This window comes from Miniopterus schreibersii (assembly GCF_964146895.1).
Source record: "Miniopterus schreibersii genome assembly, chromosome: 9".
In the NCBI taxonomy this organism is placed as follows: domain Eukaryota; kingdom Metazoa; phylum Chordata; class Mammalia; order Chiroptera; family Miniopteridae; genus Miniopterus; species Miniopterus schreibersii.
Genome location: NC_138118.1, coordinates 4,462,458 through 4,485,060, shown reverse-complemented (window position 1 = coordinate 4,485,060; position 22,603 = coordinate 4,462,458). Strand labels below are relative to the sequence as shown.

The 22,603-nt window shown below is 47.0% G+C and overlaps 1 protein-coding gene across 1 annotated transcript in view; it reads left to right on the top strand.

The window, feature by feature from the left end:
* CNTNAP2 (contactin associated protein 2) overlaps positions 1-22,603 on the top strand; it is a 1,311,177-nt gene that overhangs the window by 900,879 nt on the left and 387,695 nt on the right. The window contains exon 12 of the mRNA XM_081147555.1: positions 13,626-13,745. Coding sequence (XP_081003681.1) covers positions 13,626-13,745 — 120 coding nt within the window. The remainder of the gene's footprint in view (positions 1-13,625; positions 13,746-22,603) is intronic.

Sequence of the window (22,603 nt, the reverse complement as noted above, 5' to 3'; positions counted from 1 at the left end):
ACCTCCTTTTGGTTCCTTCTGCTGCTTTCTTTCCCTCACACTGGAGTAGATTGGCCAAGATTTCAGACACACAGACTGTGAATGCAATATCCCCTCAGTCGCATAAACTCAAGGGGCACCGGCAGACATGGACAGAAGTCTCAGTGGGCACAGCAAGCCTGGTGCTCCCCAAGCCCTCCCTGCCCGGCCCACCTCTCAGCACCCTGACCCAACACGCGGTGCGTAGTAAATACCCGGGGGTGGGTAAATACTGAACTACAGCTCAGTGAGGGTCTGATGACCACGGGTGCCCAGTGTCTGTGTTAAAATCAGCTGGTTAAAAGTAGAATTAAAAAGTCACAGTGGACCCCGGCTGGCCTGGCTCAGTGGTTGAGCATCGACGCATGAGCCAGGAGATCACGGTTCGATGCCCAGTTGGGGCACAGGCCCAGTTGTGGGCTCGATCCCCAGTAGGGGGCATGCAGGAGGCAGCTGATCAGTGACTCTCTCACTGATGTCTCTCTCTCTCCCCCCCCTCCCTTCCTCTCTCTGAAATCAATAAAAGCATGTATTTTTTAAAAAGTCACAGTGGAAAAATGGTTAGAGCTGGAAAATAGAGTTGGACGTAGGCTTCTCTGTCCAGGGAATGGCTGACCTTCTGTATGTCCCCACCGCCTCGGGTCTCTGCTTTCTCACCTGTCACACGAGGAGCTGGACAGGGTAGCCAGGTAGACAGATTCCTCCGGTGTTTCTCTTCTACCATTTCCAAAGGGAAGACTAAATCCAAACTGCCTGGAATCCAAGGTAACTGCTGTGAAATTTTCATTCTCTTTCTTTGTTACTCTTGCTTGTGGGTAAAGGGGTTATACTTCCCCTAAAGTTCTCATCTTGTGAGTTGTAACAGAGGTAAATATACTGAAATATTTAAATGTCTTCTGTTCCTTTGTGTCCCTGTGCGGGACTTTCTCCCCGTTTGGCCTGGAGCATCCACCTGTGTGTGGGGAGGGGGAGAGGAAGACTGAGAGGATTACAGTCAGAATGCAGATAGTAGGACTAATTTAATATCGTTCACCCTGTGTCAGCAAAAGTATAGGCTTCTCAGTCTCCTCCAGTAAAAGGCTTAAGGATAGGCCTTCCCCCCAAATTTTTTTCTAAATTCCTTTATCTTCTCATTTAATATATCAAGTGACAGCCCAGGTAGCCTTGATCATAGCATTTCAAATATAAGCAGACAGGAGGAGGGCAGTCCACAGGCTCATCTCAGTGGGGAGGAGGCAGGTCTCCGCGAAGCTGAGCATTTATACGATTCCAGCTGGGCTGCCCGAGAAAACTTTTTAAATTATGACGTTTTACTGACTTTACAGATTAGACTAAAATTTCATGCTTCTTTCCTTCTTTACAAGCAAATCCTTCTTTGAGACTTCTTTCCAGTTTATTCTTCCTTGACGTAAATTCATGTGCGTTTTCGTTCCTCGACTCATGGGGCAGGTGCTCACTGGGCGTCCTCGGGGCTCTGCTCCGAGACTGCAGCAGGGAGTCAGCGCAGGTGCTGGCCGCCCTGGGACCCGCTGTCCCCTGGGAGAGGGAGAGGACTTCCCAGAGTCTCACCGCACCAGGAGGGAAGCCGGCGGGAGGCCGCCTCCTCTGCTCTCCTCCAGGGCTGTGCCCCTCTCTCTGATTCCCCAACTTCTCTGCGTAGCCAGAGGCCCCAGCTACTCCCGGGCCCACCCGCTCCCCTTTCCCACCTCCCGCTGCCCACTGCTCCCTCCCAGGCCTCCAATCGGGCCTCCCGAGGTCTCCCCTCCGCCAGCCTCGTCCTCTGGAAGGTCCCGTTTGCACACCAGTTCTCTGCCCACGCACCCAGGAACGCGCACTCTTCCCTGTCTCTCAGTTTCTGCCCTTTATTAAGACCCAGCGCGTTCCGTTCACGCCTGTTACCCTGAAACCCAGCCCACGGGGAGCCCTCCTGCTCCTCTCCCAGCCACACGCAGGCCGGCCGGGGGCCCAGGAACCCCGGGCTCACAGGGGCCTCGCTGGCCTTCCAGCCCAGCCTGGGTACCCTCAGGCGCTTACACTCTACTAGTGTTTTTCAGATGAGTCCATTTTTAAAAATGGGTAAATACATGTAAATATGCATGGCTACAGGGTGGGCCAAGAGTAGGTTTACAGCCCTGAGTATGCAGCTTATCCTTGTATTATAATTTATTAATGATTGCATTGTTTTCCATATGAACAACTGTAAACCTACTTTTGCCCCACCCTGTAGATGTCTATGTGCATTTAGATAAGATATTCTGACAGTGATGAATTACATTATTATTTATCTTTTTTTTTATTTTTAATCCTCACCCGAGGATATGTTTTTAATGATTTTAGAGAGAGAGGAAGGAGGGCAGAGAGAGAGAAACATGGATTTGTTGCCTCCTCTACGCGCCCAGGTTGGGAGCGAACCCGCAACCTGGGCATGTGCCCTGACAGGAATCCAGCCGGCAGCCTTTTGGAGCACAGGACGACGCTCCAACCAACTGAGCCACACAGCCAGGGCTAAATTACTTTGATTATTCTATTAACCATTCGCAAGCAAAGAGCTTTGAATAAGTATTTCTGCTCTCAGCTCTTACGGAATCGTAAAACAAATTTAAAAATTAAATACAAACCCAATGACAAAACGCATCAATTGCAAATGGTCAGTATTAATTTATGGCGACATATGTTTCACCAAAACAAAGTTTCTGTTCTTGATGTAAATGTGGTGCTGACTGCTACCAAACATGTCTCTGGAAGGTGCCACAATGTGACTTTATTATTAAGGCCACCTCTGCCGTTTTTTAAGATGAATCTTTAACTGTTGCTATAGCTTTGCACTAAAGGGATCTCTGATGCAAGCACAGTGCAGGCGCTTCTTAATTACAGGATGGTGAGCTAGACCAGGGGGGTCTTCAATCAATTAAAACAAAAATTAGAAACTGGACATTTTCACAGACACATCTGCACCTGGTACAGTACGTCTTCTCTTTGCCAGGGGCCCGGAGACCCATGTCACTTGGCTTTGGACCACCTTAGGGATTATGCTTTGACTCTGAGTGGATCCTGTGCACAACTGGTGGACAGAAAAGACTATTTTTTTAACATTTCTTCCCTTTTCCTCACAGTACCTGACACTACATTATTTCTTCTGATTCGAATTTCAAGTAGTTCATTCACAGACCATTTATAAATCTCCCAGGAGAGTGTTAGTGATTATTTTTTGATCCTGACTTTCTCTGGACAAACATTTACATGAGCCCATAAGACCTTTCAGCAGACAACTCCTCAAAGTGATGAAAGTCACATTTAAGGCAGAAGAGGGAACATCCAAATGAAGGCGGCCTAAAGGCCGAGCAGTGGGGAAGCTGAATGAGGTGTGGTGGTTGGCCAGCGAAGATTTCCTCGGTGTGGGCAATGACTTGAAGGGCGCAGCTTTTCCAGACTAGTTACAACTGTCTCCTGCAGGGATGGCGGTGGCAGTAAGTCAGTAAAAGGAATTGCCTCCCTGTCGTTGAAATTTTCATAGCTAATGAGAATTCTTAATCCAGCCCGATCGTCTCATCCTGCTCTCTAACTCCCCCAGTACCCCTCATTACTCTCGGGCTAAGTCAGTCTGGAAGGGAAAGCGCCAGTTCTTTGAAAACTGGCCCCTGATTGATTCTTGTCTCAGTTCCTCCCACTTACTGGCCTTGAACTCTGGACCCCTTCAGGACCCTGCCCTCCCCCGGGCTTCCCACTCTGCCTCTAAGCCTTTGCGCATCCTGTTGTTTGCTTTTACAGCCCTTTCTGTGCCCTGTCCCAGGTGCCTCCACCTTACCCTTCAGAAAGCAAACAGGAGTCAAGGAAGGTGCTGCCAACCTACAGGTCAGCTTGGTTTGGTTTCGTTTTTCAAACAGCCAATGTAAATAAGTCGGCCTGTGTAAATAACTCATAGCACAGCAAGAGCAATTTTATTTCCGTGGGAACAAGAAGTGCAGTTAGAATTTGCACAATAGTAGCAAGACATCCCGAGTCATCATGTGATAAGGAGTCAGAGTTTATGAAAAGGGAAACCAGCAAGTGGGTGAAACAGAGCCTCCCGGGATCACTTGGTGAGGGTACCACGTTGTCACAGCCTCCCCCGGTGATGGATGTGGGCGATTATAAAGCCCGAGTCAGCAAGAAATGGCAATTATAGTTAATGCAGTATGATTAAGGAAGCGGAAAACTTAATGTGCAGTAACTTTTAGAATGATTTTCCCTGCAAGTGTTTAAAATAAAATGAGTTTTAGTGCTTAAAGGAAGGAAAATAGTTCATCAGTTCATTTATGTTAGGGTTTGTATGAGAGAGAGGCAATGTGGCCACAGATAGGAGACCCAAGCACTGGTCCAGTAATTGAATCTAAATGAATGAGTGGCTTTAGGTGAGTCAGACATATGACATATTCATCTCTGAGGGCTGGGATAGTACCGTGGCTAAGAACAGAGGCCACGGACTCAGATTCAACCCCAGCTTCATGGCTTGTGGCCTACGTAGTTATTTTGATCTCTCTGAGCCTCAGTCTCCTCATTTGTAAAATGAAAAGCCAAATACAGACCTCACAGGATTACAATGAAAATCGGATAGCACGTTGCAGGCAGCACACTCAGCCAAGAATATGACACGTCGTAAGAGCTCAAATAGCTGTTATTGTTACAATTATCGTAATTATTTACAATGAGGGAGCCAGATTCAGTGATGCCGAGGTCTTCTCAAGCTCTAAAATTCTGCAGTTCCGTGAGCAGTTCATTTCCATAGGACGTCAGGTAAATGAGGTTTCACTGTACGTATATTGGGCAAGAAATCAATGAGTCCAATTTTCAGTTGTTCACGGTAAGGTAAGCTGAGCAGAGCATGAATTATTCACTGCTTTGGTTACACTCAATATATTCCTATTTCATCTTGGACTGTGCGTAGAGCCTTTAAAAAGAATATTTTCCGTCTTTGTCGTATTGTGCTTAACGATTAAAACGAGTGTGGCCTTTCGGTGTTTGCCAAGGGAAGAGAAATGGAACAAGGCTAGATGCTGTCTATGTGGTATCTCACCTGATCACTAGCTTTTTAGATGAAATCTTCCAGCAACTGATTGGGTAATAGGAAACTAAGGCAGGAAAATACATTTTCAGCCCAGAGAATGGACATGCCTGTACCCTGTACCCAGAGCCAGCGTCACACCTCCTCCTCCCAACGCTTTTTACGATTTCAGGTAACTCTGGTCCACGTGTGCCCTGAAATCCTACGAGTGAAAAGATGTCTACGAAGTGATTTTCCCACAGAAATCTTAATTTTGGAAACGGCCTTACCAAGAAGCGATGTCTTATTAGAACTCCTTGGGCATGGTGACGACAGCCCAGCACTAGGATCCCCTAATTATCTCAACTCATATATCATTGAAAAGTGCTTCCCCGCCCACCGCACACTTCGTCATTTAAAGTAAATGGGTATCTCTTTTCCTTCTTCCTTCCTTCCTTAATGATGAACTTGCTCAGTGGGACATTTGAACTGCTCGAAAGTAAATGGCACCCCCAAAGCAGACGGGACGGCAGGAGCTTGGCCAGCGGGGGAAACGTCGCCTGCGAAGGTAGAGCACCTGTTGGCATCCAGGTGTCCCCTCACTGACCAGCTGTGCGACTTGGATAAATCACAGAACCTTTCTGAGCCTTCCTTCCTTCATTCGTAAACGGGGGGTAACCAGAGGGAATTCACTCTGGAGATCATAGGGCTGCAGTTCCAGGGCCCCTCCCCTGTACAGGGTACACTCACGTGCTCACGTGTTCATGTAACAGGTGCAGAGAGAAGAGATCTTACCTGCAGCAAGCCACGACCGCCCTCTCCGTTCACTCGGGCTTTCCCCCAGCCCGTATTGGGCTGCTTTGGAGCAGCCGGAGACTTTGTGGTGTCTGGGGGAGGGGAGGGCCACTTGGGGGTACAGTACATTTGGGTTGAGCGACTTATTTAATGTGGCTGGCCTGCGATCGTTTCTGCATATTAAGTTATTGCTGGTGTCCTGGTCTAGGAATGACTTCCGCGCATACACCCACTGCCCGTCTGCATACTGACATTTTCATTTGATTTGCCTTTTTTGTTCTTAAAGAGAGCCTCCAAGATGTGTTAACGTCAGGCCCCAGAAAACCTGGGTTTGCCTCTGGGGACGATGACACCTTCATGCCACTGGTACCGGGATGACTGCGGCAGGTTTCTCCCGGGGCCCTCGACCGTGAGGGCGGAGGTGGGCAGGACGCCCCCTCGGCTGGGCTGCCGAGGGGGACCAAGGGCAGCGTGCACACATGTGCTCTTCTCCCCTCGTCGCCCGGGATAGAGATCGGGCCCCTGAACAGAGGAGATGGAGCCAGTGAAAACGAGAGAGGAAGCCCAGGAAATAATTATGCTAAACCATCAGAGGCCTGGCCGGAGCAGCACAGCACTGGGAAGGGGCAGGGAGGGGCCCCGCTCTCCCCTGCAGACGCCGCCTCGTGTTAACGCTCAGCTTAAAGCCAACTCGCAGAGAAGGCTTCCGACTGTCCCCGGCCAGCCTACCCAGTCCCTTATCTCAGGTCTCCGGCACTTTCTTCATGTGTCTTTGTAACAGTCAGCGAATTAAAGATCATTTTATCTCCCAACATGTCTGCCCCACATATTAGATGGCAAATTCTGCCCGTTTTTTATTTCTAGTACAAAGCACAGCACTAAATCTGTGATCACATTAGCAGATATCAATACGTACATTAATTCATTGGCAGTGGGGAAGGAAAAAGACTTGCTTGGTGCAGAGCTGGAGAGAGGGGGGAGCACAGGCCCAGCCCGTCCTGAGCCAGCGCTCTTGTCTCATCGCCGAAACAGTGAAACTGAGCGCGAAGGCCAGAGATGGGCGTGGGGCCGGCAGGTGGGGAAGAGACAGCACAGGCGACGCCTGTGGGACCTGAGAAATGCCAGGGCCCGCCCCGCGCTCCACCGCGAGGCCCTGAGTGGGAGGCGGCGGTCGCAGCACGCGTGTGGTTTCGCGGGGCTTTCCCGCCCAGTAACCTCCTATAGCTTGAAAGCACTGAGGAAGCGAATCCGAGTAGAGCTTGCGCAGGTCGGGTCGTGAGGTGCAGGGCGATCGCACGGCGGGTGGAGCGGAGGTCAGAGGAGACCAAGAAGGGATGCTGACGTCACAAAGGGACGTGGCAGCCACGACCCACGAAGGCGCAGAAGTGTAGCTTCGAGACTGTCCTTGCGCAAGTTGCTGTTTTGTTTACTGTAGAAGCTTGGAGTGGATGTAAGGACTGGAGGGACGTGGAGAGTAAAGCAAAAGGCAGGGCGGGTGGGAATGCAGGGGGCAGTGTAAATGAAATATTGTGTATAGATTTCTCTCCGATTTCAAAATGTTTTGTTTTGTTTTGTTTTGAAGGACTGACTTGTCATGTAAGAGAACTGTGAGCTAGGGTCTATATATATATACACACACACACACATACACACATACATACATGTATGTATACACATACACACATATGCATGCATACATACATATATATGTGTGTGTATATATATATATATATGAAATCAAAACTTTCCCCCCAAAGTTACCTGTTTCCCTTGAGCCTGGGCGGGTGAAAGCGCCCCGCAGAGGACGGCAGTAAAGCATCGCAGCAGACGCTGCGCTCGCGGGCGGACCGCGACGGCGCCTTCGCGCAGAGTGGCCGCGTTTGACCCGCGCTCCGCCGCGTCCGTCTGCTGCGCGCCCGCAGTGAGACAGCAGCTCCTCGGGGAATGCGTGCGGCCAGGGCATGTATTCAAGCTGAGAAATAGTTATCCAAAGAAACGGGAAACATGTGAGGTTAATATCCCAGTGTTAATGAGGACCTAGTTATTAGGACGCTTACACATGTCCTAATTAAAAATAATTGCACGGTCCTCGAACAGGGAGCTTTCACAGGGGCAGGTCTCAAGGCCACTCCCGCCTCCCTGGGCCCCAGCTCGGCTGTCACTCAGGAGTTACCCGAAGGGAAATAAAGAGACGCTGAGGAAGCTAGTTTCTACCACCAAATGCTCTAGAGCCTGCTTGAGATCAGAAAGCCATGGTTTCCAATGAGAAATATAGAAATGAGCACAAGTAGGTTAATAATAATAATAATAAATACAACAATAAATCAATGGTAATACAAGAATAAACTCTGTGTTCTGCACACTCACAACTGTAAACCTACATTTGCCCACCCCTGTATCTCTTTCCAATGGAGAAACTTATTTTCTGAAGATGAGTTAAGCTCAGAAGGTGGCTTAGTTACGAAGAGGGATCAGGAGAGCCCCAGAGACCATCCTATTTTGAGTGGCACCAACCCAAACTGCTGTGAAAGCGTGGCCCCCACCTCATTCCACCATCGCTTTCCTTTCCTTAGAGTCTGCTTTCTACAAATAACGCCCCCTGAACTGTTTTAAGAGCCACCCAAATCTGCCCACTATCCGCAGCAATTCAGACTCCTGAGTGTCGTCCTTCCTGGGAGTATTTCCTCCGTTATATTCTGCCCTTACTCTAGCCGTTCCTTAATCAATGTGTTGTTGTTTTTAAATATGTTTTCATTGATTTCAGAGAGAGGAAGGGAGAGGGAGAGAGGGAGAAACATCAATGATGAGAGTCATTAATCCGCTGCCTCCTGCACGCCCCCTACTGGGGATCAAGCCCACAGCCCAGGCATGTGTCCTGACTGGGAATCGAACCGTGACCTCATGGTTCATAGGTCAACACTCAACCACTGAGCCACACCGTCTGGGCTTAATCAGTGTTTCTGTTTTCCAGCACGTTAGGCCTGTTGTACATCTTTACTCTTATCTTCTGCTCTTCTCTGCCTGTGAGTTGACAATTGCAGAGGCCTTGTTCTATGTCTGCACGTGAGCACAGGTAGCCCAGGACCTTGTTGTCTCAGGTCTGGGCTGGGAGGGCAGAGAAGGCAGGTGTCATTTATTAGTGTTCAGCTGACTGATGGGTGTAACCTTCAAGGCCATATGGACCTTTCATGTTCATCCCAAATGTTTGACTTAGTTTTTCCATCTTTGTTACCTGTTGAATACTTCTCTTGTTAATCAACAGCACTGGGAGTACATTAGGTGTTTAATAAAATGTGTTCTTTTTTAATTTTTAAAAATATTTTATTGATTTTGAGAGAGAGAGGAAGGGAGAGAGAAAGAAACATAGGTGTGAGATCGTAACATTGATCGGCTGCCTCCTGCATGCCCCCTACTGGGGATTAAGCCCACAACCCGGGCATGTGCCCTGACTGGGAATTGAATGCGACCTCTTGGTGCATGGGATGATTTCCAACCAAGCCACGCTGGCCAGGGCATAAAACATGCTCTTAAATAGAGCAATGATGTTATTTTTATACAGTTGTGATAGGCAGAATAATGCCTCTAACACCTCCCACAATATGCCTGTGTTCTAAACCATGGCACCTGCAACTGTCACCTTACACAGCAAAGGGACTTCATGGTGAAGTTAAGGGCATTCAGGTGATATTATCCTGGATTATCTGGATGGACCTAATATAACCATAAAGCTCCTTAAAGTAGAAGAGTGACAGTTAAAGCAGAGAATCAGAGTGACAGGATGAGAAAGACTCCACAGTCACCGTTGGCTTCAAAGATGGAGAAATGGGACAGTGAGCCAGGGGATGCATGTACAGTCCGCAAGCTGGAAAGGCACGAAACTGGGTTCTCCCCTGGAGGTTCCCGAGGGAGCATGGCCCTACCTGCGACTTGAATGTAGCCCAGTGAACCTCATATCAAGCTCTGGCCTCTAGAACTGTTAAAATAACATGTTTGTGTTGTTTTAATCCACCAAGCGTTTGTTTATTTGTTACAGCAGCCATGTGAAGCTAACACAGCAGTCTCCATCATTTCCCAGTTCCCCTAACGTGATGTTACACAGACGGCACTCAGTTTAATGAAAATGAGTAAGATATTTAGGATTTATCACTTTCTGGGTTTTTCACATGCTTTGAAATTCAATCTGATGTGCTCACCTGTCATTTTTGTGAATATCTGAGATTTACTTAAGAATAGGAGACCTTTTATTGGGGACTAGGAGGTACAACTGAAAAAAATTACCTTTCCAATACAGGTTTCCCTTACACTCTGAAAGTAGAGCAAGCCAAAATTGGTGTAAAGCCAAGAAGCAATTACCTTAGGACGCAATCTTGCTAACGGATGCACAAAATAAATGGAGACAAAGCCCAGATGCTCACAGGCACAGTTCAGAGCTGGAGCTTCATGCTGAGATATTGAGTGTAGTTCCCGGGAAGGAGTTTGGGGGGCTGCTCTCGCTCCTCGCCTCTCGGAGTGCAGGCGCCTCCATAAAGGCTTACTCACAACAATGCTGAATGCTATGTTCCCTCTTTGCCATTTTTTGGATGTCCTTCATTAGCAAAAACAGGCACTAATGTAGTGCAGATTGCTAAAGCAAAGTGGGGTAAAGCAAACTTTTGAAAGCAGGGAACACCTGTAAGCCAGTAGAGTTAGTGAGTCTGTTTATTTTGCCATGAGCCCAATTTCCTCTCTGATCTCCGGCAGTCTACTAGCAAAACTCAGCCACTGACCATGTAGACATGTGCTCCTCCTGGTAGCCAACTGAGCATGTATCAAAGTCAGACTAGGATGAAGGACTGGAGCCCTTCACGTTTAGTTCTCAGTGCTTTTCTTAAACCTGCAACATGTTAAATTTATGGAAGAGACAAGAAAAATACATTTTTCTAGACCCTGTCTTCAAGATAATTCACAGTCTTGTTTAGGAAATAAAATTTTTGTATATGAAATTCAGTTAACAGTTGATCAAGCCCTAAATGGATAGTAATCAAGGTTTACAGTGCATGAGATGAGCCATGAGTGGCCTGGGCTGTAAAGAAAGAGACACATGGACTGCAAGGGGCCTCCTTAAGAAAAGAGGAATGTCACTGCGCCCTAAATAATAATTATTACATCGATCATAAAAATTCTACCTGTTAAATACTTACCATGGCCAGGCCAGACGTAATGTTAAGCCACTGATGTTGGTTACCTCCTCCAATTCTCAAAGCACCATTAAATATCCCTGCAATACCCATTCTCCACACGAGGCTAAACGAGGTCAGGAAACTTGGCCAGTGTTATCTATGTAGCACCCTGTGGAGCCAGAACTTCAACCCGAGCCTGCTTGACTGCAGAGCCCTGCTTCTTACCACTTCTATCTCAGTAGTTAACTCTGACTGAGAAGGTTTATAGATTGAGAAACAGGCTTGTAGTATATATACCGCAGATGAAGGCAAGGCCAGGGTGGGTGAGCAATGTCCTGTGGCCAGCTAGCCTGACCAGAGTGCAGGGTTTACGTTGGCAAGTTGCTAACACCAGGAAGGATCTCCTGGGATTAAGGAAAGCCTTCCACGCGTGGAGGGCGGCCTGGGATATTATATCATAGATCCCGAGGAACCATTACAGTACACATTCTTGGAACGTTATGAAAGTAGTCTTTTAGGAATAGAATAACATTGGATAAAAGCATAATGTGGTGGGAAGTGAAGAGACACTTGGTGGGACAGTGGGTGACTAGGGTGATCGCTGCAAACCAAATCCCGGGTGGTAAGGAAAGTGACTGGGGTGGTGGCGAGGGACTGAGAGAAAGGCTGCTTGTTAAATATTACAGAAGAAAGGTTAACGGTTTTAATGGCAGTTTGGCCAAAGGCACTTTAGAATTTGGACCTGACACTGTGGATGATTTTGAGCTATACGCAGAGATCGTGATGATCTGGAGAGAGGTTGTCCCAGATGAATAATGAATTTGTGGGTTTAGGGTGTTCCGAGCTCCCTTGCTTCCTGCCTGCACTCACCCGGTCCCCGTGTCCTGCTGCTCTTCCAAACGTGAATCAGTCGCATCTCCTCGGTGCTTTCTCATGTGCTCCCAGAGAGCTGGTCATCGTCAGCTGGCCCTTGGCAGCGACAGCCCGGATGCTCTCCTCACCTTCTGCACCACTTCCCTGGAATCAGCTGTTTCGCTACTAGGAGTTTTCTTTCTAAAAACCTACATCTAAGTGTGGCCTCTTCCTGCTTGAGGTCTGAAAATACATCGTCACTGCCCTTCACTTGGCAGGATTTCAGAATGAGAGCAACCGTGAGGTTCTACCCAGATCAGACGGCGGGGAGACTGACAGTGGACGAGTTAATCCTTGCGTGGCACAGAAGGTGTGTGGGTGCTGCTTCGCCTTCCCGCCGCACCCTCTGCCAGTGGCACTTTGTACTGAGCAACACCCGCATCGTTAGGGACAAACCCTGCTCCAAGGGCCTTATCCGTGTGGCTCAAGGCTGTATCCCTGTCGCCTAATCCACTGCTCAGCACGTCCTGGGTACTCAGGCAGTATAGGGTGTCCCAAAAACGTGTATACACACTTCAACGGCTGATTTCTATTACATTTTGAAAATGAAATGTATTTCAGTAAACGCTGTCCTTATAATTATTCAACGCGTGCATACATTTTTTGGAGACACCCTGTATTTGCAGAAGCAAAGGACTAAGTAAGTGGAAGGATTTTAGAATTGAGTGCAGCATGTTGCTGTTGAGATGAACTAGACTTGGAGGCCTAACACCTTTGCAGAGAGGGAACTATGGGAAGCCACTGGGGGTCGGGAGAGCGTGGAGGCGGAAGGTAGGAAAGGACGCCCCAGAATCAGATCTCCTGCTTCCTCACTGAGCAAATAGCAGGTGCTAGGGGGACGGATTCAGATGCAGGGTACCGAGGCTCCGCCACTTGTGTTCCAGAGACGTGGATTTCCACCGGGATTCTCAGCTTTGTAAAGACATCTTTCATATTCCCACAGGCGTCAACAAAGTTTTTGCAATAATATTTTAGAAGTTCTCACTATGGAGGCGACATGTGAATGTCCCTTTTGTGCTTCTGAACACAGGCGCCGTCTCCGAGAAGAGAAAATGTGTCAGGAGCTTGGGAGCAAAACAGAAAACAATGAAAAAGGACCTAGAATTCAATCACGTTGATGTCAGCTTTCTACACAAACAGGGTTCATGTAACTAAAGCACCTGTAACAAAATGAATCGGAGACAGTCCTTTCCTTTCTCTTGAAATAAAGAAAGAATAGAAATCCCATGACATTTATACCATCAATGCAAAAATGTGTGTATGTGTGTGTGTGTGCACATGCTTGTGTATGTGTGTCCGTGTGTGTGTGTGCGCGCGCACGCGTGTATGTGGTCTCTTAGTTGATAGTCAAGCAAAGCAGACAACACTTACCTTGCAAAATAACAGCCCTTACAGTAAGAAGAAATCTATAAATAATTACAGATTAAGTATTTTTCAATGATCATGAGCCCCAATACAGCAAACATTACATTAATTTGACAATGTATTGATTTTTTAGACTATTTCCCAACTATAAAACCGTAGCAGGCACTTATTATCTTTGTTAGAACAGAAATGCTTATAGAGTAAAAAAGTAAACCGTGAATTTAAACATAGAAGGATGCTCGTTCTAGCGAGAGGCTCCCGTCCCCAGCCGCCGTTAGCCAGTGTGATATGTTCCGGGGCATGTGTCCGGGAGCCGTGTGTTCCGCGCTGTGCTCATGTGGGCCGTTTCTTTCCAGCCATCTATGAGCCGTCCTGCGAAGCCTACAAACACCTGGGCCAGACGTCAAATTACTACTGGATCGACCCCGACGGCAGCGGCCCGCTGGGGCCCCTGAAGGTGTACTGCAACGTGACAGGTAACGGCCGCGCGTGCGTTTCACGAGCATTGCTTTTCTGTATGTTGAAAATCACTGGTACCGCTGAAGTTTGTTTCTTCTGCGATTTCTATCACAACACATAATACACTAAAGCCTGCAGGATTGATTGGGCAAATAAATGGTGACATGTATTTAAAGCAGTTATACCTTCTGACACTATATTTAAAAAACAAAATCTGCCTTCTGACTATAACAATAAAAAATTAGCACTTGAGAAAAAACTGGGGTAGGGAGAGACCCCAGAAAGTGAACCGGCAAGGTGGGAGTGCACAGAAAGAGCTGGCCCAGAAAGCAGCCCCTGCAAGTACCTCGGCTGGGGGAATGGAGCATCGCTGCTCAGCTCCCCACTCTGCCCGTTAGAGGAAGCCACAGACCACGTGAGACTGTCCTGTTCCCTGTCGTAGAAGGAACCCTTCTGGGTGCCGGAATCCCATTCTGGCAAAGGCAAGACTTCCTGCAGCTTTCATGAAAGGTATCTGCTTGGGGAGGGAACCTAGTTTTCCTCCTGTTCGATATTAACTTCCTGGGCTATGAAAGGAGAGCGTGGGTTCTTGCAGACCCCACAGCGGCCTGTAAGATGTACAGCTCTCTAAGAGCCTATTTTCTATCAGACACTGGGAGACATCTTACCCTCCAAACACCCGAGAAGAGTGTGAGGCATGCGCTGTTTGCTGGGTGTGAACTCCTGAGCAGTGTCATGATAAGGCTAATGATTCCATGATGCCACCGCTAACTGCCACCTGGACCGCTTGCCATGTGTCAGATAACCTGATGGCGTCTTTACTCAAACTACCTGGGTATGTATCCTGATTCTGTGAATAACCAGATATATAATCTCAGCCACCTTATTCACTCAGTTAAACTCAGTAAGCCTCAGTGTGTTTAACTGTAAAATGGGTAGATAATACCTGCCTCATAGCATTATTATATGAATGAAATAAAATATCTACTTATGGTTCTTAGCATATTATCCAACACACATAGTAATTGTTCAGTAAAGGTTACCAGCAGTGGGATGTTATTATTTGTTGAAGGATTAGTGAGTTAAATAGCTTGCTTATGTCTTTCAGGCAGGACTCAAATTCAGATGTGTGTGAGGCCCATGGTTCTGGAGGCTGGATAGGCTTCGGAATCATGCATGGGGCTTTTGTTTTGTTTTCTTTTGTTTTTCATGCAATATTACCGGCTCCAGCTCTGGAGACTGATTCAGTAGGTGTGCAGTGGACATAGGGTTGAGCAGGGAGAGTGAGAACCCTACACAGGCCAGCAGACCCCAGTGGAGAACTTCCAGCAGCCTCGGGACCCGGGCTGCCTGTGAACCAGTCTGGAGGGGGAGTGCTGAGGACACAGGTGTGGGGTGGAAGGCGCGTAGAGAAAACGGTAAAATGGCAGCTGTCTTCCCAAAATGTCCCTCTGTGCCGAGACTCTAAGCATGCCCCAGCGAAGGAGATTCACCCACCAGAAAGCTTGACCGGAGAGTTGTTTGTTAGACTTGTCAGTGGCCTCAGGGGCTTTCTTGTTCAACTTCATTTTAATCTGACTTGAACTAAAGTATAATCTATTAGAATTTGATTGAATCTATAAGAATCTTGATTTTGGCCTGACTCTCCGCATATATAGAATATAGAATATAGATAATGTAATACACGATGATATGTCATATATGATAGATATATGATACATAATACATAACCTATAATACATAATCTATAATACATAATATATATGTAATTGATATATGTATCAATTAAAGTCAACTATTAACCTCAAGGGAAATCAAGGCAACCTGGCTGTTCTTGGACAGTTATACACTGACTTTAGTAATTTGCCTATACAATGGTACCTCGGTTTTCTACTGTAATCTGTTCCAGAAGACCTTTCAAGTTCTGAAACGTTCGAAAACTGTACTCATTTCAAAAGAGAATTAGAAACCCACGCAAACCATAATAAATACAGTTTTTTCTATATGAAGAACACATAAATGAAAGGCTCTCCACTTTCTGGAGAGATGGCCTATCTGTAAATGGAAGCCTTCGCTCAGAAACACAGATCCCCTCCTCGTCAGTGTCCCCCTTAAAGAGCATGGCTGTGGGTGAACGCAGCACTCTAGATGCAATCTGAGCAATGAGGAAAACAGTTCAACCTTCTGCAGCCGGAACATTTTTCTTCTGTCACCCAAAATAGTTATGGACATCAGTGTGTCAGAGACCCTTGAAGGCCAGCAGGCACAATGTGGCCTTTCGTCATCTATCAGCCCTTCCTTCATCTGGAAAGAGCGTGAATGTGGCACCATTAGGAGAGAGCAAGGTGCCACAAAGCTTGGCTTGGGCTGTTCCACTTCCAGGAGATATATGTTGAAGAAGAGGAGGGAATGATAGCGTGACGTTGTCTGTGAAGACTTGGTGTATCACGCGATGTCAAGAGAAATTGTATATGCACCTTACTTTATAGCATTTCTATTAAAGAACAGAGCTTCCCACTCCTCAGGGACCCAAATGTAATTGAGTGTTTATCACTGTTGAATAAATTGCCTATTTCGAAAACAAAAGCAAGACATCTTCTGTGGGGAAGTGGTGATGTCCAGGCAATGATCAGTCCTTTCCTTCTTCCTATAAGGATAGTGTGGGAGGCAGGAAAGTGTGTCACTGGTAGACAGACAGAGTGAACATTTTAAGGAAAGGGACCCCACTGGCAGCTCGTGTCTGGTGTGAGTCGGGGTAGCAACTGAATAGAGTAGACTATTTAAGCTTACCCCTAGGATCTGTTTCTAGGTATTTTCATTTATACATTTACTATGTGCCAGGAGCCATGCTGTATGGGAATAAATGGATGTAGTAAATGCCTTCTCTAACCTGGTCAAGGAAAAAGTCACACAAGTTTAGGAGGCACAGAGCCCCAAGCAAGAAGAGCCCAGTGAGGCCTATGCCCAGACACATCATAATTAAAATGCCAAAAATTTAAGACATAAACTCTTAAAGGCAGCAAGAGTAAAGCAATCTGTTACCTACAAAGGAGCTCCCATAAGACTGTCAGCTGATTTCTCATCAGAAACTCTACAGGCCAGAAGGGAATGGCACAAAGTATGCAAGGTAAAGCAAAACAAGGCTCTGAAGCCAAGATTACTCCATCCAGCAAGGCTATCATTCAAGATAGATGGTGAAATAAAGAGCTTCCCAGACTAAAAAAGGCTAGAGTTTATCACCACCAAACCAGCACTGCAGGAAATGTTAAAGGGACTGCTGTAATAAGAAGTTGAAATAGAAAGAATGAGAAACATAGGCATAAAGAAATAAAATGGCCATAGATAAGTACCTATGAATAATAACCTTAAATATAAATGGATTAAATGTCCTAATCAAAAGACATAGGGTAGCTGAATGAATAAGAAAACAAGACCCAACACAAGTTGGTTGGAGTGTTGTCCCATGTACCAAAGGGTCATGGGTTTGATTGCCAGTCAGGGCACATACCCAAGTTGTGGGTTCGATCCCTGATCAGGGTGTGTACAGGAGGCAACCAATTGATGATGTTTCTCTCTCGCATTGGTGTTTCCCTCTCCCTTCCTCTCTATCTCAAATCAACAAAAAAACAAACATCCTCAGGTGAGGATTTAAAAAAAATAATAGCTCCTGAATATATGGGTTGAGTGACTAGATGAATTATAGTGCCATTTGGGAGATGTGGAAAATTAAGGGAGGAACAGATTTAGAGGAATTTTAAGAATTCAGTTCTGACCTAGTTAATTATGAGACGCCATATGCCATCCAAATGGAGATGCAAATATTGCAGTTGGATGAGCCCCCAAAAAGATGTTTGGATTAGAGATATAAACATGCTAATTGTTAGCATATAAATACATGAGAAATTAAAACATCACTTCGGGGTGGTGTGATCGGGCGGGAGGCACCTCGGGCACCGGCTCGGAGGAACTGGATGGAGTAGGGTTTCAGGTGATGCAGTAGTATGTAGGTGTGTAGGGAAAGGATGGAGAGGAAGGGGGAGACGTGTCTAAGAGCATTGTGAGGAGGAGTGGGTCTTGGTGCGGGTGATGACGTGACCGCTTGGGTCCTGGGGAATGATGGAAACACTTGAGGGTGGAAGTGACAATCCATCACAAAGTATATAATGTGAGGCGCTGTCCGTGATGGATGGCAAGTCCCAGCAAGTGGGCTGCAGGGAATGGGGCACGGCCAGCAGTGATGAGCCCCCCAAAGCACCTGCACAGACAACTTTGGGAGCCATGGGATAGGCATTTAGCCCAAACTCAGGACGCAGTAAAATCTTCTGCAGAACAGCTGACCTGTGAGTTGAGCCTTGAGGAACAAGTGGGTGTTATGGGCCCAAAATGGGGGGAAGGGAACTTCTAAAATGCTATGAGTGGGATGCAAAGCAGCTGAAACTTGACCGTGAGGGGAGAGCAAGCCATGGATGACTCTGTATTTTTAAAGTGTGGCTACGGCAGCTGCAAGTAGGATTCTCCAAAGAGGACCCAGACCTAAAGTAGGGAGGCAAGTTAGAAAGCCCCTGTTAATCCAGGTGTTGAAACTGAGATTGGAGGTGGTGGCCTTCGGGTAGGGAGAGGATTGATCTGACGGATGTTTAGGAGGCTGCGTAGGCCAGGCTGTGGCTGGTGAGTTAGGAGTTGAGATGATTGCCAGGTGGGTAGGCCAATGAGATCGGGCACATCAGGAATGGGCGGGCCTCTCTGTTGTCTTCAGTGCCTGGAATTCAGCCTTGTCGAGCTGGGCTGCAGGCAGATGCTCTACAAATTCCCTGCAGGACTGTGAGCACATCGATTCATCTCTTTGTCTCAGTTTCCTTGTGAGTAAAATGTAGGAGCTGGCATTAGTTGATCTTTACGCTGCCTTCCATTTTTAAAAAGGGGAAAAAATTCTATTATTACCATGGAACATGAGAGAAAAAAAATCACTACTCGCCGTCAGATAATTTAGAGACGCAATCCTCTTGCCTTGAAGAAGTTTGGATGGACTCGTTTCCTGACCGAGTTTGACATCAATTGGCACTCTTTATTTTTTAACATGAGGCGGTTCCTGGACTGTGCAATTCTTTTTTGAACTCTCTGCAGTTCAGAGCTGCGTTGCTCCCAGTCCAGGGGGTGCCCTGAGTGACAGAGCGGTCCGAGTGCTGTGCACTTGACATTGAGGAGAGAATATAGTCATCGAGTCCTTTTCAGAAGGATCCATCATTCTGTGCGAGCCAAAGCCCGGCTTCCTCCTCAGATCTTAGGGGCACATTATAAAATGTGGTTGTGGTCATCCCCACCTTCCCTTTCCATTTTTATAATCTCCCTGAAAATTTGGTGTTAGAAATACAATTTTTGATGTATTTCTACTAGGATATATTTGTAATATTTACCTCTTTCCCGTGTACATTTTTTCTAACATTGCAGCTTTTTTCTATTTCCTTAAGATGTTTACTGACACCTTCACCTAGAAGCCTTGAAATTTTGTACTTAAAGCTTCATTTAGTTCTTCCTGCTCAATGATTAATAACAACAGCAGTAGATAAAGCTTGGCCCAGCCTTTATCCTTGGACGCTTTCTGCTTATCCCTAAATCAGAAGCAGTGTTTTTCTTAATATTCAATGCTTGAATTCATGTTCTGTATTATTTTTTTTTTAATGTTTTACTGATTCCAGAGAGAAGGGAGAAGGACAGAGAGAGAGAGAAACATCAGTGGGAGAGGCATTGATAGGCTGCCTCCTGCATGCCCCCTGCTGGAGATCGAGACAGTAACCCGGCATGTGCCCTGACCAGGAATCGAACTGAGATCTCCTGGTTCATGGGTCACCACTTAACCGCTGAGCCACGCCTGCCGGGCTCTTTATTACTCGTTTTGCTTTCATATTTAATTTTTTAAAATTTAAGTAAGCACCTGCAAGGTAGCATGGGAAGTTTAAAGCCCAGATAAGGAGCACCTCCTGTGCTCTCTCTAGCACAAGTTTTGTAGTTTTATCAAAACGCCATTACATTCGTTTGCATAATTTGTGCCTTATAAAGCCCTGGGATTTAGCTGATCAAATTCTATTATCCTCTGTAATGGTAAAAGCTGTGCATGCCTTTTTAATCTAATATTCATAGAGAGCGTGTTACTCCAGTTTCTCAGCCCTCACACTCAGTAGCATCATTTTCTTCATGGCTGTGCTTCTCCAAGTTTCAGTAGCGCAGTGTGGGTGGGCGAAGCGGGTCTCTGGGGAGGGACCCTGGTTCTTGTGGAGAGAGTAGCATGGACCTACCTGGCCCAGTCCTGCCCCCATTAGCTGCCCCCCCCCCCCAGCAAAACAAAGCAGCCCCTTCCCTATCATACTCATTTTCTTAGCAACTTACAGTAATACCAGTTTATCACTCATGGTGCCCGTGGGTCAGGAGTCCCAGGTTAGCTGCTTGACGCTCAGGGCCTCCCCGGCTGAAATGAAGGGCTCAGCAGGGCTCTGATGCGCCTGAGGCCAGGATCTCCCTGGGCACGCAGGTTGCTGAGGGAGAGAGAGAGAAACATCGATGAGAGGACCATTAATTGGCTGCCTCCTGCACGCCCCCTACTGGGGATGGAGCCTGCAACCAGCAACCTCTAGGTGCACAGGACCACACTCAACCAACTGAGCCACACCAGCCAGGGTACCTACATTTATTCTTACCCTTTTGACTAACAGTGCACATTTAGTTGGTAAATTATTAAACTTTATTATTTGTCTTATAATTTTTTAAATATTGTTTAATCTAGGACATTTAAAAAATATAGATAGGCAAAAATAAGAATTGCTTTCCAGCAGAGATAAGAATTACGTGTTGGGAAATGTGTGATTAAGATGTTGTATTTTCTGCTTGGAGCTCTATATACCATTGAGGGCAAACCAAACGCCAGGCAGCATCCCAAGGAGATGACACACGTTAATGCATCCTGTGCTTCACGATAGCCCCACAGGCTGGTGATGTTACCCTCATTCCCAGTTTTTTTCCACTAGGAAACCAAAGCTCAGAAAGATTAAGTCCTAGTTCACACAACTAGTAAGTTATGGTGATTGATTTCCTAGACAGGCTTCATAGTTCCTATGTGTGTGCCTGCATGTGCATATATACGTGCGTGGGTGTGCATGTATGTGTGCACAGGTGTGCATGCATGCACAGTCACGTGTACATGCAAACAGTACTGGTCATTTTGGGCTCTGTAGTATGATTTGCAACATGATTTCTGAAGTGAGCCTCCCTTATTCAGACCCTTTTATTACTATCATCAGAACTCCCTTACTCAGCTCCAATTCGTCACCTGTGGCTTCGACAGCATCCTTGCTATCAACTATTTACTTGTTAATTGTCCAACGAAGGCCTTGGGGTTTTTCACCAGAGAACACATTTTCAATGAGATCAGTATATAAACCACGAGGCAATTAATGTTTGCTCTTAATTTAACTGCAAGTGTTTTCTCTAATATCATTTTCCGAGAGCTTTATCAGATAACGGGTATACTTCCATGTACCTGGGTTAACCACCCCTCAGGGTATGTGCCTGACTTAGGGTAACTTAAATTCTAGCCCCGAAATCTAGTTGCTTTTTCTATGTAAAATCTTAAACTGAACCTGACCAAGTTTGTTTTGAGACTGTAACAGGGTTGAAAGGAATTGCATTGAGCATCACCTGGGATATTTAAGGAGGTTTCTCACTGTGCCTCGGCCCCCCCATTTTGAAAGGAGATCTCTGTAACTGAGAGCATGCTCGGCCCTCCTGTCCTTGACCAGGGTTATTAACATTCAGGACGGGCTTGGCTGCCCTTCTCTCCCCTTCCTGTCCCTCTGTGTCACAAGCTGATTCTCTGATGTGTTCGTGGCCCAACGGGTACGCCTCCAGTCGCTGCCTTTTTCCATTTTATTCCCTACGTGCATCTTTATTTTTTCTCACTGGTGGCACCTGTCTCCGGGCGCAGCTTTACCTCCTCTGTCGTTAACCTGCAGGCGGGACACCCGCTCTAAGTCCCCGCAGTCCCGCCTCCTCTTTGCCCGCCTCTCGCGAGCCGTCTTTGTAATAAACCTTTGTGATCGCTCAGCGGCTCCCCTCCCCGGCTCGGCTGTTCCAGCTGCTCACAGTCACTATAAATCTCAGATTCAATTCTGCTCCTGCAGCTCCCCTGGAAAGTCTAGGTGCCAACTCACTGATCAAACGCGGCCGCAAAGGGCTCTTCCAGGCAGATGAGTGGCGGGCCCGGCCCCCTTCAGGGTTCACGCTCGGCACCACAGTGCCATCCACCTGCCCGGCCTAGACCTGCTCACCGTGTGTCAGTCACTGCGACAGGCTTATGCTACAAAGGTCTGCAGGTGGTCTTCAAACTTTAAACCAAGAAAGGGAGAAGGAACTGTAGGAGGCTGAGGCCCACACCGTGGGCCAGGGGCCAGGAAGGGCGTGTGGGATGCCGGGCGGGGTCCAGGTGAGCAGCTTTGATCTCTAGCAGGCCCCTCACAGTCACCTTGAGAGCCCCCAGGATGCTGCCCAGAGGCAAATGCACCCACCTGCAAATAATTTTACTCACCTCCCTGAACAATATTTTAAACCCACTGCCTTTTTGGTGATTTAAAAGCACTGAAATTGCTGTGAGATCACCCTACTTGAAAGCTAAGCCTGGCTTCACTTTGTCCTTAACTGGGGACCACTGCCTGGTTTCCCATGACATTTGGGGTCCAAACCTGTCAGGCAGAAGGCAGAGGAAACCTCTTAGAAAATCCAGTTAAGGTCAGCTCATTGCTTTGAGAGCAAAACCAGAAAGCTCGGGAATAATCTCGCACCTATTCGCTAGGAATTTTCTTCTGGAGAAATGTAAGGCCAGTCCACC